Below are 12,585 nucleotides of genomic sequence, written 5' to 3'. Positions count from 1 at the left end.
GCATTAAAGACTAAATGCAGTAAAGGTGCAGCACTGGGGCTTCAACCTAATGAATCGTTGAGGACCACAAATCGGAAAAACTCATTATTAGTACGTCTGAGATTCCACCGTACACTGTAATAATGACACAATCTGTCCATGAAAAGTCAAAAAAAACACACACACACAGGATCTAGAAATGCCAAACCAAAATATTGCAAAATTAAAATACCTTGACTTGCATGTTACAGTATAAACATATATGTGAATCCTTTCACAATGTTATCAAAGCCAGTTAACCAAAACATATTCACTATCCAATATTTCACTTCCTACACACTGGAGTGTAATAAATGAAGACGTATCAAGACACTGGACATACAAATCCTTCGTACAACTGTGACAATATCTCCCACAGCTCCTACTCTGAGAATTTGGCACATTGTACCTAAGCAACATGCACGCACTTCCAACGATGAATCGTGCAGACATATGATCCTGAGGCTGAGTATAGGAGGCATTCAGACCAAGGTCAATAGAGATTACCACCTCTGTGGGGTTCCAGGAAATTCACCACAAATCGACAAGAATGGTTCCGAGATGACAAATTATTGCCTCACAGCCCCACTCCTTTGCTCCCATGTCACAAATTCCATGCCCTTTGTGGGTTCCAATAACCTGGGGCCGAGTCTCCCTCAGTGGCTCTCCAATATTAGCCAAGCAACACAGCAATCCTGAAAAGACCTACCGATATTGGGATGTTTCAAGAGGCGACAGATCCTGGCTTCGCGTTCCAGCTTCTGGTGGTCTGTGGGTTGAAAAAGCAAACAAAAAGATTGTAATAAAAGCAGGAGGTAATGACCACAATTATAACCCATTACTTTACGACAGACACATGATAGTATTACAGCTGCATTCAAGTAATCTTTATCGTTGAAGTTCAACAGTGAAAATAGATAAAGGCAGCTTCAGGGTTATCATGTTAATTGTCCAACTGGGAAATATTTGCAGAAACATTGCTTTCAAAGCCAAACCAATGATAGGTCATCATTCATCAGTTCAAATGTTGCCCAACCATTAAATTTGCTGCACTTGAGCTGGCTTCAAAGTGTAGAGAGGATAACGGTGCAGCGATTATCGTAATGAATTAGTGATCCAGAGGTTGTGAGTTCAAATCCGAGTTGTGAAATTGAATTCATTAAATATGATCCCAAAAAATATGAGCATTAACACTGCATGACAGTCACATAAAACCCAAATGGTTTACTTCAGGAAGGCAACTAGTCACCTCTAACCTACAGACAATCCAATCTCGTACAAGATTGATGCTACATTGCTTCTCGAAATGAAGGCTGGCATTTATTGACCATTCCCTTTCATTGAGCTGCATTCTTCAGAGGACAATTAAGAATCAAGTTCACTGTTAAAATGTCCTCTAAAATTGCTGATTCACACATTCAGTTCAAGAGCTTTGACAGATAGGTGTTAAATGCAAAAAAAAACCTATAATTCCCAATCTTCTTTATTTAAGTTCAAGTATATTGTCATTGAACCATCCACATGCATACACCTAAACCTAAACCTGGGGTCACACACAGCATATGTGTTAACAATCCAGCACACACAGTCACAAAATAAAATAAATTACAGTAGTCTCTTCTTAAACTTCAATCTTTTAGAAGTTCAAAGTTCAAAGTAAAATTTATTAAAGGAACTGATAGGATGTGAAGGGAAAGAATTGGCAGAAATAGAGAAAGAAAATCAAAGTCAAAGTTCAAAGTAAATTAATTATCGAAGTAAGTATATGTCACCATAAACCACCCTGAGATTCATTCTTACAGGCATTATCAGAAAAACACAATAGAATTTTCAAAAAAAAACTATACCTAAATAAAGACTGACAGACTGGTGAATCTGTGGAATTTATTGCCTCAGACAGCCATAGTGGGGTAGGTATTGGGTATATTTAAGGCAGAGATTAATAGATTCTTGGTTGGTTGGGAGCTAAAGGTTAAGGGGAAAAGGTAGGAGAATGGAGTAGAGAAGAAAAAATATTAGCCATGATTGAATGATGGGCCAAATGGCCCAACTCTGCACCTCTACATTACAGTCTGAAGAATGTACTAAGTGTGTAACTCTCAGCTGTCAGTATTAGATTATTATTGTCACATGTACCAAAACACAGTGAAAAGACTTCATGTTACATGCCATCCAGACAGATCATGCCAAACATAACCACATCGAGGTAGTAAAGAATGCAGCATAAGAGACAGTAGATGCTGGAATCCAAACCAACACACTAGATGCTGGAGGAACTCAGTAAGTCAGGAAATGGACAGTCAACATTTCAGGTCGAGGGTCTTCATCTGAATGGGATGGAGATGAAGATGAGTATGAGGAGAGGAAGAAGAAGTTGTTGAAGTTTATAAATATATAGTAGGGACTAGATTTAAAACATCGATTGCACAATATAGAACATAAGACATTTCAGCACAGTACAGGCCCTGCAACCCATGATATTGTGCTGATCTTTTAACCTACTCTAAGATCAAGCTAACCATTCCCACTTATTTTCATTTCCATTTTTCTATCATCCATGTGATAAATGCCCTTAATATACTTGTTCTACCACCAGCCCTGGCTGCATGTTCCACGCCCCACCACTCCCTCTGTATAAACAAAACCTACCTCTGATAACCTTTTTATACTTTCCTCCAATCACCTTAAAATGAAGGTCCCACGTATTAGCCATTTCTGCCCTGGGAAGAAGTATCTGGCTGTCCATTCGATCTATGCCTTTGAACATCTTGTAACATCTGTATCAAGTCACGTCTCATCCCCCTTTGCTCCGAAAAGAAAAGCCATGACTTGCTCAGCCTTTCCTCATTAAGACATGCTGTCTAGTCCAGGCAGTGTCCTGGTAAATCCCCTCAGCACCCTCTCCAAAGCTTCCCCATCCCTCCTACAATAAGGAAACCAGACTGAACATAAGATTCCATGGGTGGTCTGCAGTTACAAAGAGCATACAGAGCAAGTTATGGAATTACAGAGAAAGTGCAGTGCAGGGAGACACATAAGGTGCTGTCCTGTGGGGTAAGTAGACACGGTGCTGTCTTGTTCCAACATCCACACTACAGGGTTTCCAGTTAGTTGCAGAGCCGACAGGGCCACCTGTCCAACTTGCTTTATTTCAGTGGCTCAGGTGTATATTTAATATTTCAGCAATACTGTGTGTATATATTGGCTGATTTAACATTCTTGTTCATTTATGTAATACATTATGGGTTATACGTAAAAATTCATTAACTGCATACATCATCATGCTACCATTTTACATGTGCACATCCCAAAGTGAGACTCTTTGGACCCCTGTGCCTTCCCTTGAATTAGTTTAACAGTTTGAAGTTACAAAACTTAACAGTCCCCATCTCAGAAGCTTGACTCTGCCAACTTTTGAGGAAATTGGACTACAAGAAGGCTGGTCAAAGGCCAGTGAAAGGATCTACATCCTACCTTGTGAACTCAATTTCAAGGATTCTACAACTCATGTTATTTATTATGATATTTATTTCTTATTGATTATTATTATTACTATCATTTTTTTTTGTATTTGCAGGTTTGTTTTTTGCACTCCAGTTGTTTCACAAACAAGAGAAAATCTCCAGGTGCTGGAAATCCAAGCAACACAAACACAAAATGCTGGAGGAACTCAGCAGACCAGGCAGCATCTACAGAAAAGAGTACAGTTGACGTTTTGGCAGGACTGGAGAAAGATAGATGAAGAGTAGATTTAAAAGGTGGAGGGAGGGGAGGGAGAAACACAAGGTGATGGGTGAAGTAAAGAACTAGGAAGTTGATTGGTGAAAGAGATACAGGGCTGGAGAAGGAGCAATCTAATAAGATAGAACAGAAAGAGAAGGAGGGGAGGAGCACCAGAGGGAGGCAATGGGCAGACAAGGAGATAAGGTGAAAGAGGGAAAATGGGATAAGGAATGGTGAAGTGGGGGAGGGCATTACCAGAACTTTGAGAAATCTATGTTCATGCCATCAGGTTGGAGACTCCCAGATGGAATATAAGGTGTTGCTCCTCCTATCTGAGTGTGACCTCAATGGTTGGAGATAGTGGAAGTTGTCGAGAATTATGTACTGGATGCGAAGGTTGGTGGGGCGGTAGATGAGGATAAGAGGAACCCTATCCCTTGTAGAGTGGTGGGAGGATGGGATGAGAGCAGATTTCCACCGTCTCCAACAGGATTCTACTACCAAGTAGATCTTTTCCTCCCTCCCCACCCCACCCTCTCCCGCTTTGTGCTTTCCATAGGAATCGCTCACTAAGCGACTCCTTTTGTCCATTTGTCCTTCCTCACTGATCTCCCTCCTGACACTTATCCTTGCAAACAGAACAACTGCTACACCTTCTCCCTCACTACCAGTCAGAGCCCCAAACAGTTCTTCCAAGTGAGGTGACACGGCACCTGTGAGTTTGTTGGGATCATATACTGTGTCCGGTGCTCCGTGTGGCCTCCTGTGAGACCACTTCACTGAGCATCTACACTCTGTCTGCCAGAAAAAGCCGGATCTCCCAGTGGCCACCCTTTTTAATTCCACTTCCCATTCCCATTCTGATATGTCTGTCCATGCCTCCTCTACTGTCATGATAAGGCCACACTCAAGTTGGAGGAACAACATCTTATATTCCATCTGGTAGCTTCCAATCTGTTGGCAAGAACACTGATTTCTCAAACTTCCGGTATCCCCCCCCCCCCACCCCATTCACCATTCCCCATCCCCTTTTCCCTCTCTCACCTTATCTCCTCACCAGCCCATCACCTCCTTCTGATGATCCTCCCCCTTTTCTTTCTTCCATGGCTTTCCCTCCTCTCCTACTAGATCCCCCTGTATCTCTTTCACCAATCAGCTTCCCAGCTCTTCACTTCACCCCCTACCCACCCTGTTTCACTTATCACCTTGTGTTTCTCCCTCCCCTCCCTCCACCTTTTAACTCTACTCCAGTCCTGATGAAGCATCTCGGCCCGAAACATCAACGGTATTCTTTTCCTTAAGATGCTGCCTGGCCTGTTGAGTGCCTCCAGCATTTTGTGTGTGCTGCTTGTCCATCTTTGTTGTGTATGGTCTTTTTATTGATTCTATTGTGCTTCTTTGCATTTACTGTGAGGAAAATGAATCCCAGGGTTGCATATGATGACATACATGTACTTTGATAATAAGCTAACATTGAACTGCCTGGAAGCAGCACTTCCTTCACTGGAGGCCCCCTGAAGGCCACAGGCCTTAGTAATGGGATACGAGGGACGGTCCATGCAGCAGTCAGCTGCTCTGGACGTTGTTTAACTTACATCCCTTGTGGCATGCTCCTCAGAAGCACCTGTTATTGTGTAATATTTTCCAGCTATTAATTACCTCTAAACTTCAGGTTAAAGATGACCCGCAGGCTAAATATACATTGCTCTACTGGGAATGTAATAAACACTTTGTGAGGACGTTTGTCAGGGCTGCTATTTGAATCCAGCCAGGCTTTGCTGCCTGCATCCATGGTCACAAGCACCACGAAACCACATCTTCCCACAACTTCCCCAGGGTCCACCCACTTTCTGCGATTACCAGCCTCTCTTAATTCCCAGTGAAACTTTTCAAAAGCTCTTCAACTTTATCTTCAAATTGCTTCAAACTCTTTCCAAGGATCAAAAAGTTCAAAGTAATTTTTTATCAAAGTACATATATGTTGCCATGTTTGTTTGTTTGTTTGTTTATTTATTAAAACAGTGTGGAACAGGCCCTTGCGGCCCTTTGAACCGTGCCACCCAGCAATCCCTCAATTTAACCCCAGCCTAATCACGGGACAATTTACAGTGACCTACTAACCTACCAACTGGTACGTCTTTGTACTATGGGAGGGCACTGGAGCACCCGAAGGAAACCCACACAGTCATGGGGAGAACATACAAACTCCTTCCAGGCAGCAGTGGGAATTGAACCAGGATCACTGGGACTGTAAAGAATTGTGCTAACCACTATGCTACCGCACTGCCCTGTATACCACAAGAGTTTCATTTTCTTCATCTTCTTGCAGGCACACTCAATAAAGCTACAGAAATAATAACCAATGAAAGACTGCACCAACTTGGGCATTCAACCAGTGTGCAAAAGACAACAAACTGTGCAAATACAAAAAGAAAGAAATATTATTTATAAATAAATAAGGAGCAAAAACCAAGAACATAAGATGAATAGTCCTTGAATATAAGTCCATTGGTTGTGGGAAAATTTCAATGATGAAGTGAAGTTATCCCCTTTTGTTCAAGAGCATGATGGTTGAGGGGTAATGACTGTTCCTTAACCTGACGGTGCAGGCCCTGAGACTCCTGTACCTTCTTCCCAATGGTAGCAGTGAAAGAAGAGCATGACTTGTGTGGTGGGGGTCCATAATAATGGATCCTCTTTTCCACGACGGTCTTCTACCTATGTAACCTTCCAACTGACAGTTAAGATGTCTAAATCCTCCATTCTTGGCCTCTAGATCATCTACCATCTCTGGTCCTCTGTTATTCAACAACATTGACTGGAGCAACACAAGAACAGGCCCTTCATCCCAAAATGCTGTGCCAAATTAATTAAATATTTATTTGATTCCTACGGCAACACAGTAGTCTAGCAGTTAGCCTAACACTATTTCAGTTCCTGCAATCAAGGTACAAATCCTGCCAGCATCTGTAAGGAGATTGTATGTGCCCCCCACCCCCCGATCGTGTGAATTTCCTCCTGGTGCTCCAGTTTCCTTCCAAGTTCCAAAGAAGAGTGAGTTAGTAGGTTAATTGGTCACTTGGGTGTAATTAGGTTGTGCAGGCTTGCTAGGCTGAAAGGGAAAATGGATCAGCCATAATGAAATGGTGGAGCAGACTCAACTGGCCAAATCACCTAATTCTGTTCCAAAATTTTATGGTTTTATGGTCTAGTCAGGAGCCTCTTGGACACTTCTATTGTATTTGCCTCAACCACCAGCGGAGGTAATGCATTTCCAGGCATTCAGCATGCTCATCACCACCAGGACTACACGTCATCTCTGAAGTTTCTTTCCAGTAGCTATCCAGCTTTTCAACAAACCTTACGCAGGTGTGATACCCTGACTGCCCCTGCACAACATCCGTGAAATGGCCTTTCCTGCGCTCCGTGTTCTGTGATAATTATTGGGTCTGTTCATATTTATTTAAGTTTGATTATTGACGTTTGTTCATGTGACCATTCTGCTAATTGTTGATTGCTCATGACTGTTTGCACTGTTGTCTTGTAAATTGTTGGTTGCTATTGTGTTGTCTGTTATGGTATTGCCTTGTGTTTTATGCTTGGCACTGACCACAGTCAATTCTGGTATGTTTCTGATGTACAGCAAATCACTTGGCCTGAACATACTTTAGGCTCAGAATACTTCCAGATCTCTCCCTACCTAAACAGGGTCCCTAAAAGCCCGAAGCAGGCCAGGTGACTGCTTTGCCAAGTGCATTCGCTCTGTGTGCTAGTCAGAATCTCCTGGTGGTCAACTGCATCCCATCACTCCATTCCCAAGGCATGTTGTCCAAGGCCCCCTCTACAATCTGGTTCAGGCTAAACACAAATCAGAGGAACTGCATCTCATGTTCAGGCTAGGCAGACTCCAATGTGGTGGCATGAATCCAAATTCTCAAAATTCCAGGAACAGCCCCTTAACATCCCCACCCATCTCATTTCTATCTTTTCCTCTATCTCTCCTCATGATTCACCTGCCCCATCTTCTCTATCTGTCAGTCACCCACACACCCTCCCATTGGGCCCCCTCCCCACTTCCTTCCCTTTACTCCTCTCCTATTAGATGCCATGATCATCAGCTATTTGTTACTTCCCCCATCACCGCCCAGCTTCTGACATCATTCCCGAAATCCCCACACCTTGATCCACCTATCAGCTGCCAGCTCTTGCTCCATCCCTTCCCCTCACCTCTTTAGAGGAGCTCTCTCCCTCTCCGTCTTCCAGTCCAATTGGAATTGGAATCGGTTTATCATTGTCATATGTACCAAAACGTTTGCCCTACATATAGTTCATCCAGATCAGATCATTACTCAATGCAATGTGGAAGTATAAGGTAAAAATAACAGAACGCAGAATAAAGTGTGAAACAGCTAGAGAGCAAGTGTCGACCATACCAAGGCAGAATGTGAGGTCAAGAGTCCACCTTATCGTACTAGAGCAGCCCATGAGCCTGGCTGAAGAGCCCTGATGCAAAATGTCCCCCCGCAGAATCTGCCTGACCCACTGAGTTCCTCCGCTCCTATCTGTGTTACTTAAATATACATCTCCAAACCACTGTGTCTTCTTAAAAATCTCTTTGACCATAATGTTCACCTAGCCCAGGGATTCCCAACTTTTTTTAATGTCATGGACCCCTACCATTAACCAAGGGATTTGTGGAGCCCAGGTTGGGAACTTTTGACCTAGACCAGAAAACATTAGAGCAGAATTGGGGCATTGAGCCCATTGAATCTGCTCCGCCATTCCTTTTTGGCCTTATTTATAATCTCCCTGAAACCCATTCTCCGCGTATCCTTTGATGCTCTTACTGATCAAGAACCTATTAACCTCTGTTTTAAATATACCAATTGACTTGACCTCCACCACCATCTGAAGCAATGAATGCCACCCAGTGGCTAATAAATGATTCCTTCTCACCCCTGTTCTAAAGGGATGTCCTTCTATCTGGGACTGTGCCCTCTGGTCCTAGACTCTCCCACTATAGGAAATACCTTCTCCATGTTCATTCTCTCCAGGCCTTTGAACATGTGGAGTGGATATATTCGATAGGTTTCAGTGGGAACACCCCCCACCCCACCCAATTCTTCTAAACTCAGTGAGTACAGGCCCAGAGCCATCAAGTGCTCCTCATACATTAACCCTTTCACATTCAAGTTCACCTGTCCTGCTGCCTCTTCTTGTGTTCAATGTAAATTGTTTTTAGTGTAATGCTCAAGTGAAACAGATTAGGAGGTTTTGCTATATTGAAAATCTCCTATTTAGATTAATACTTTCCTGACAAGAGGGAAGCCCAGGTTAAATTGAATAGCATTGCAACGACAACCAGTAAATGCAGACAGCTGTAATGTCAGGTAATGTCGTGGCAATTGTTATTCCTGTTACAGAGATGCTAAGTCTGTCTGAGAGCCAGTCTCAGCCACCAATTAATGGGCATTCAGATTTAATTTCATTAAGAGTTGAGTGTCTTGAGAAGACAGCTCAGAGTAGGACTTTCAATGGTAGTGCCATAAAACATAATTTTGACCCAGGTCAAAAAAAGTCAGGTGAGCAGAATTAGGCCATTCAGTCCATCAAGTTCACACTACCATTCAATTGGGGCTGATTTATTTCCCTTCTCAACCCCATTCTTCTGCCTTCAACGCCCTTACTAATCAACAACCTTTCAACCTCTGCTTGCATTATACCCAGCGATTTGGCCTCCACAGCCATCTGTGACAATGAATTCCAAAGATTCACCACCCTCTGCCTAAAGAAATTCCTTCTCAGCTCTGTTCCAAAGGGACATTATTCTATTCTGAAGCAGCCCCTCTGGTGCCTTGGGGAGTACTGCAGAACAGAGGGAATTCGAAGTACATGGTTTCTGAAAGTGGGGTTGCAGCCAGAACGAAGGCTTTTGGCATGTTGACCTTCATCCGTCAGGGCAATGAGTAACAGAAATTGCAATCAATGCAAGATATTCTGCAGATGCTGGAATGTTATGTTGTAGGCTGGATGAGACATTGGGGTGGCCACATTTGGAATATTGTTTTCAGTTTTGATTAACCTGCTGTAGGAAAGATGCCATTAAGCTGAAAAGAGGACTGAGGAGATTTACTATGTTACTTCTGGGACTTGAGGGACTGAGCTACAGAAAAAAGGTTGAGTAGGTTTGGACTGCTTTTGTTGAAATGGAGGAAAATGAGAGGTGATTGTATAAAATTGTGAAGGCCATGGATAGGGTGGATGTGCACAGCCCTTTTCCCACAGCTAGGGAATAAAAAACTAGGGAGCACAGGTTTAAGGCAGTGTGTTTTAGACTCTAACCACTCTCTGATGGAAAAGAAATTCTCAGATCTTCTCTAATCCGAAACAATGACCGTTGACTCTTCCAGCAGGTTAAGACCCTTCATCTAGACTCAAAACACTGGATTTTCCTCCATAGATGCTGCCTGACCTGCTGAGTTCCTCTGCATTTTTGTGTGTTGTATCTGATATTTGGTCTTCAAACACACCATAGCATTCTTGGAAATGAAGCAGTTAATAATCAGTTCATTCACACAGGAGAAGGTTAAGAATTATCCTCTTGCTCTTGAAGCGAACTACCCAATACATCGTATCAAAGCACAAAGCTCAATAACCATTAACATAATTCTTCCAGTAGATGGCCTCTGTAAACAACAGCATGTGCCTTTTTGCCAGAGAATAGGTCGGTAGCGACTGATGAAGAATAATCACAAGCAGCTAGATTGTAAATAAATATTATTGTAACCCATATTTGTATAGGAATCCTTTGAAATGGATTCAGCACTCTCTCCAATGAAGCCATGGTTACTTCTTCAAGTCGAGAGAAATCAGCCAGGATGTTATTAATCCTGCCTCTGATCAATAAATGTCCTTGTGTTTCATTTGTAGATGTGCATAATAGTTGGTTAATCCAGCTAGATTTTAATCTTAATGGTTTTAAACAGCACTCAGCAACAAATCATGATAATCTCCTTTAAACCCTGAGTCTTCCAGTTTGAACAAGAGATTTCAATTTTCGTTGAACTGGTCTTTAAAAAAGAGTCAGACTAAATAAGAGTCATAGAGCAATACAGCATAGAAACAGGCCCTTCAGCCCATCTCATTTGTACTGAAAATGATGCCCACCCTGCTCGAGCCATTTGCTCAAGTTGCTGCAATATATTCAGAAAAGAGGATGCTTATTTCATTCCCTTTTCAATGCACTGATTGATTCTATTTCCATCATTTCTACAGGCAGATGATTCATAACAGCATGATAGCATAGCAGTGAGTCTAACACTATTACAGCGCCAGCGACCTGGGTTCAATTCCTGCTGCTGTCTGTAAAATGCTTGTATGTTCTCCCCGTGACCACTTGAGTTTCTTCCCGGTACTCTGGTTTCCTCCAACATTCCAAAGATGTGTGAGTTAGTAGGATGATCAGTCAAATGACACATTTCACTCCATGTTTCGATGTACATCTGACAAACAAAGTCAATCTTTAATCTGACTGCGGTCTGCTCTGCTATTTATGTTTATACACAAGCAGACCTCCAAGAGAAACATAGGAAGACCATCCTGTCTGTTAATTGAAGGAGATCACATCTGCTTTGTGACCTGATCCATATCTCCCATGTTCACCAAGCCCCTGAACCACCTTTAGTTACCAGTCCTGAAGGAGAGTCTCGCCCGAACCGTCGACTCTTTATTCCTCTCCATAGATGCTGCCTGACTGACTGAGTCCCTCCAGCATTTTGTGTCCATTGCTTTAGTTATCAAAGGTTTACCAATCTCTGCTTTAAAATGTGGAATGGCATTGGTTTATCATACCAAGATACAGTGAAAAGCTTGTCCTGCATACTGTCCATACAGTTCAGATCATAACATAGTGTATTGAAATAGTACAAGGTGAAATAATACTATAATGCAGAATAGAGTGTAACAGCTACAGAGAAAGTACAGTGCAGGTAGACAGTGAGATGTAAGATCATAGCAATGTAGATTGTGAGATCAAAGGTCCATCTAAGACGGGAGAAAAGAGAATGTCTGGGGTCGACGGGGTGCTTTACCAAGGCAGCAAGAAGTGTAGACAGAGTCCATGGAGTGGAGGTGGGTTTCCAGCCTGTACTAAGCCGTGCCCATAACTCTCTACAGTTTCTTGTGGTCACGGTGGGTTGATAAAAATTATTGAACTTTTTGGTTCAAAAACTGAGATATCACATGTACTGAGATACAGTGAAAAACTTGTCGTACACTGTTCGTACCGATCAGATCATTACACAGTGCACTGAGGTAGAACAAGGTAAAACAGTAACAGAATGCAGAATAAAGTGTAACAGCTTTATGAAATGCAATGCAGGCTGACAATATGGTGCAAGGTCCTAATGAGGTAGATTGTGAGGTCAAGAGTCCATCTTATCATAAATGTGACAGTTCATTTAAATCCAGTTTGTAATGTGCTTCTGATAATGAGGATTATTGGAGTCCCCAGTGATTTTGTGAGTTGTGTGTATTAATATTTTCAAGATTGCTGTTGACTGAAGGGACAGGAAAATGCTGAAGGCAAAGCCCCAGGCTGCTTGATGTCCAGCAAAGCAACATGAATTCTTTTCCCATGAATGAAATCCCTGACAGCTTTGAAGTTTGGAAGAGAGATCTGCCTTGCTTGAGGACACACGGCTGATTTAAAGATTTGGACTTGACACTCAAATGCATCTAAAAGGGGAGAACATTCAAAAATCAGAAGTGCAAAAGGACTTGGGAGTCCGTGTGAAATGTTAACTTGCAGGTTGAGTCTGTGGTGAGGAAGGCAAATACAATGTT

At 42.4% G+C, this 12,585-nt stretch overlaps 1 protein-coding gene across 2 annotated transcripts in view; it reads right to left on the bottom strand.

The window, feature by feature from the left end:
* Positions 1–12,585, bottom strand: part of camk2g2 (calcium/calmodulin-dependent protein kinase (CaM kinase) II gamma 2) — a 468,766-nt gene that overhangs the window by 286,143 nt on the left and 170,038 nt on the right. For both annotated transcript variants that reach the window (XM_059946757.1, XM_059946756.1), the window contains exon 3: positions 728–787. In XM_059946757.1, the coding sequence (XP_059802740.1) occupies positions 728–787 (60 nt within the window). The remainder of the gene's footprint in view (positions 1–727; positions 788–12,585) is intronic.

Source organism: Hypanus sabinus, chromosome 21 (assembly GCF_030144855.1).
Source record: "Hypanus sabinus isolate sHypSab1 chromosome 21, sHypSab1.hap1, whole genome shotgun sequence".
Lineage (NCBI taxonomy): Eukaryota > Metazoa > Chordata > Chondrichthyes > Myliobatiformes > Dasyatidae > Hypanus > Hypanus sabinus.
This window is presented reverse-complemented; position numbering and strand designations above follow the sequence as displayed.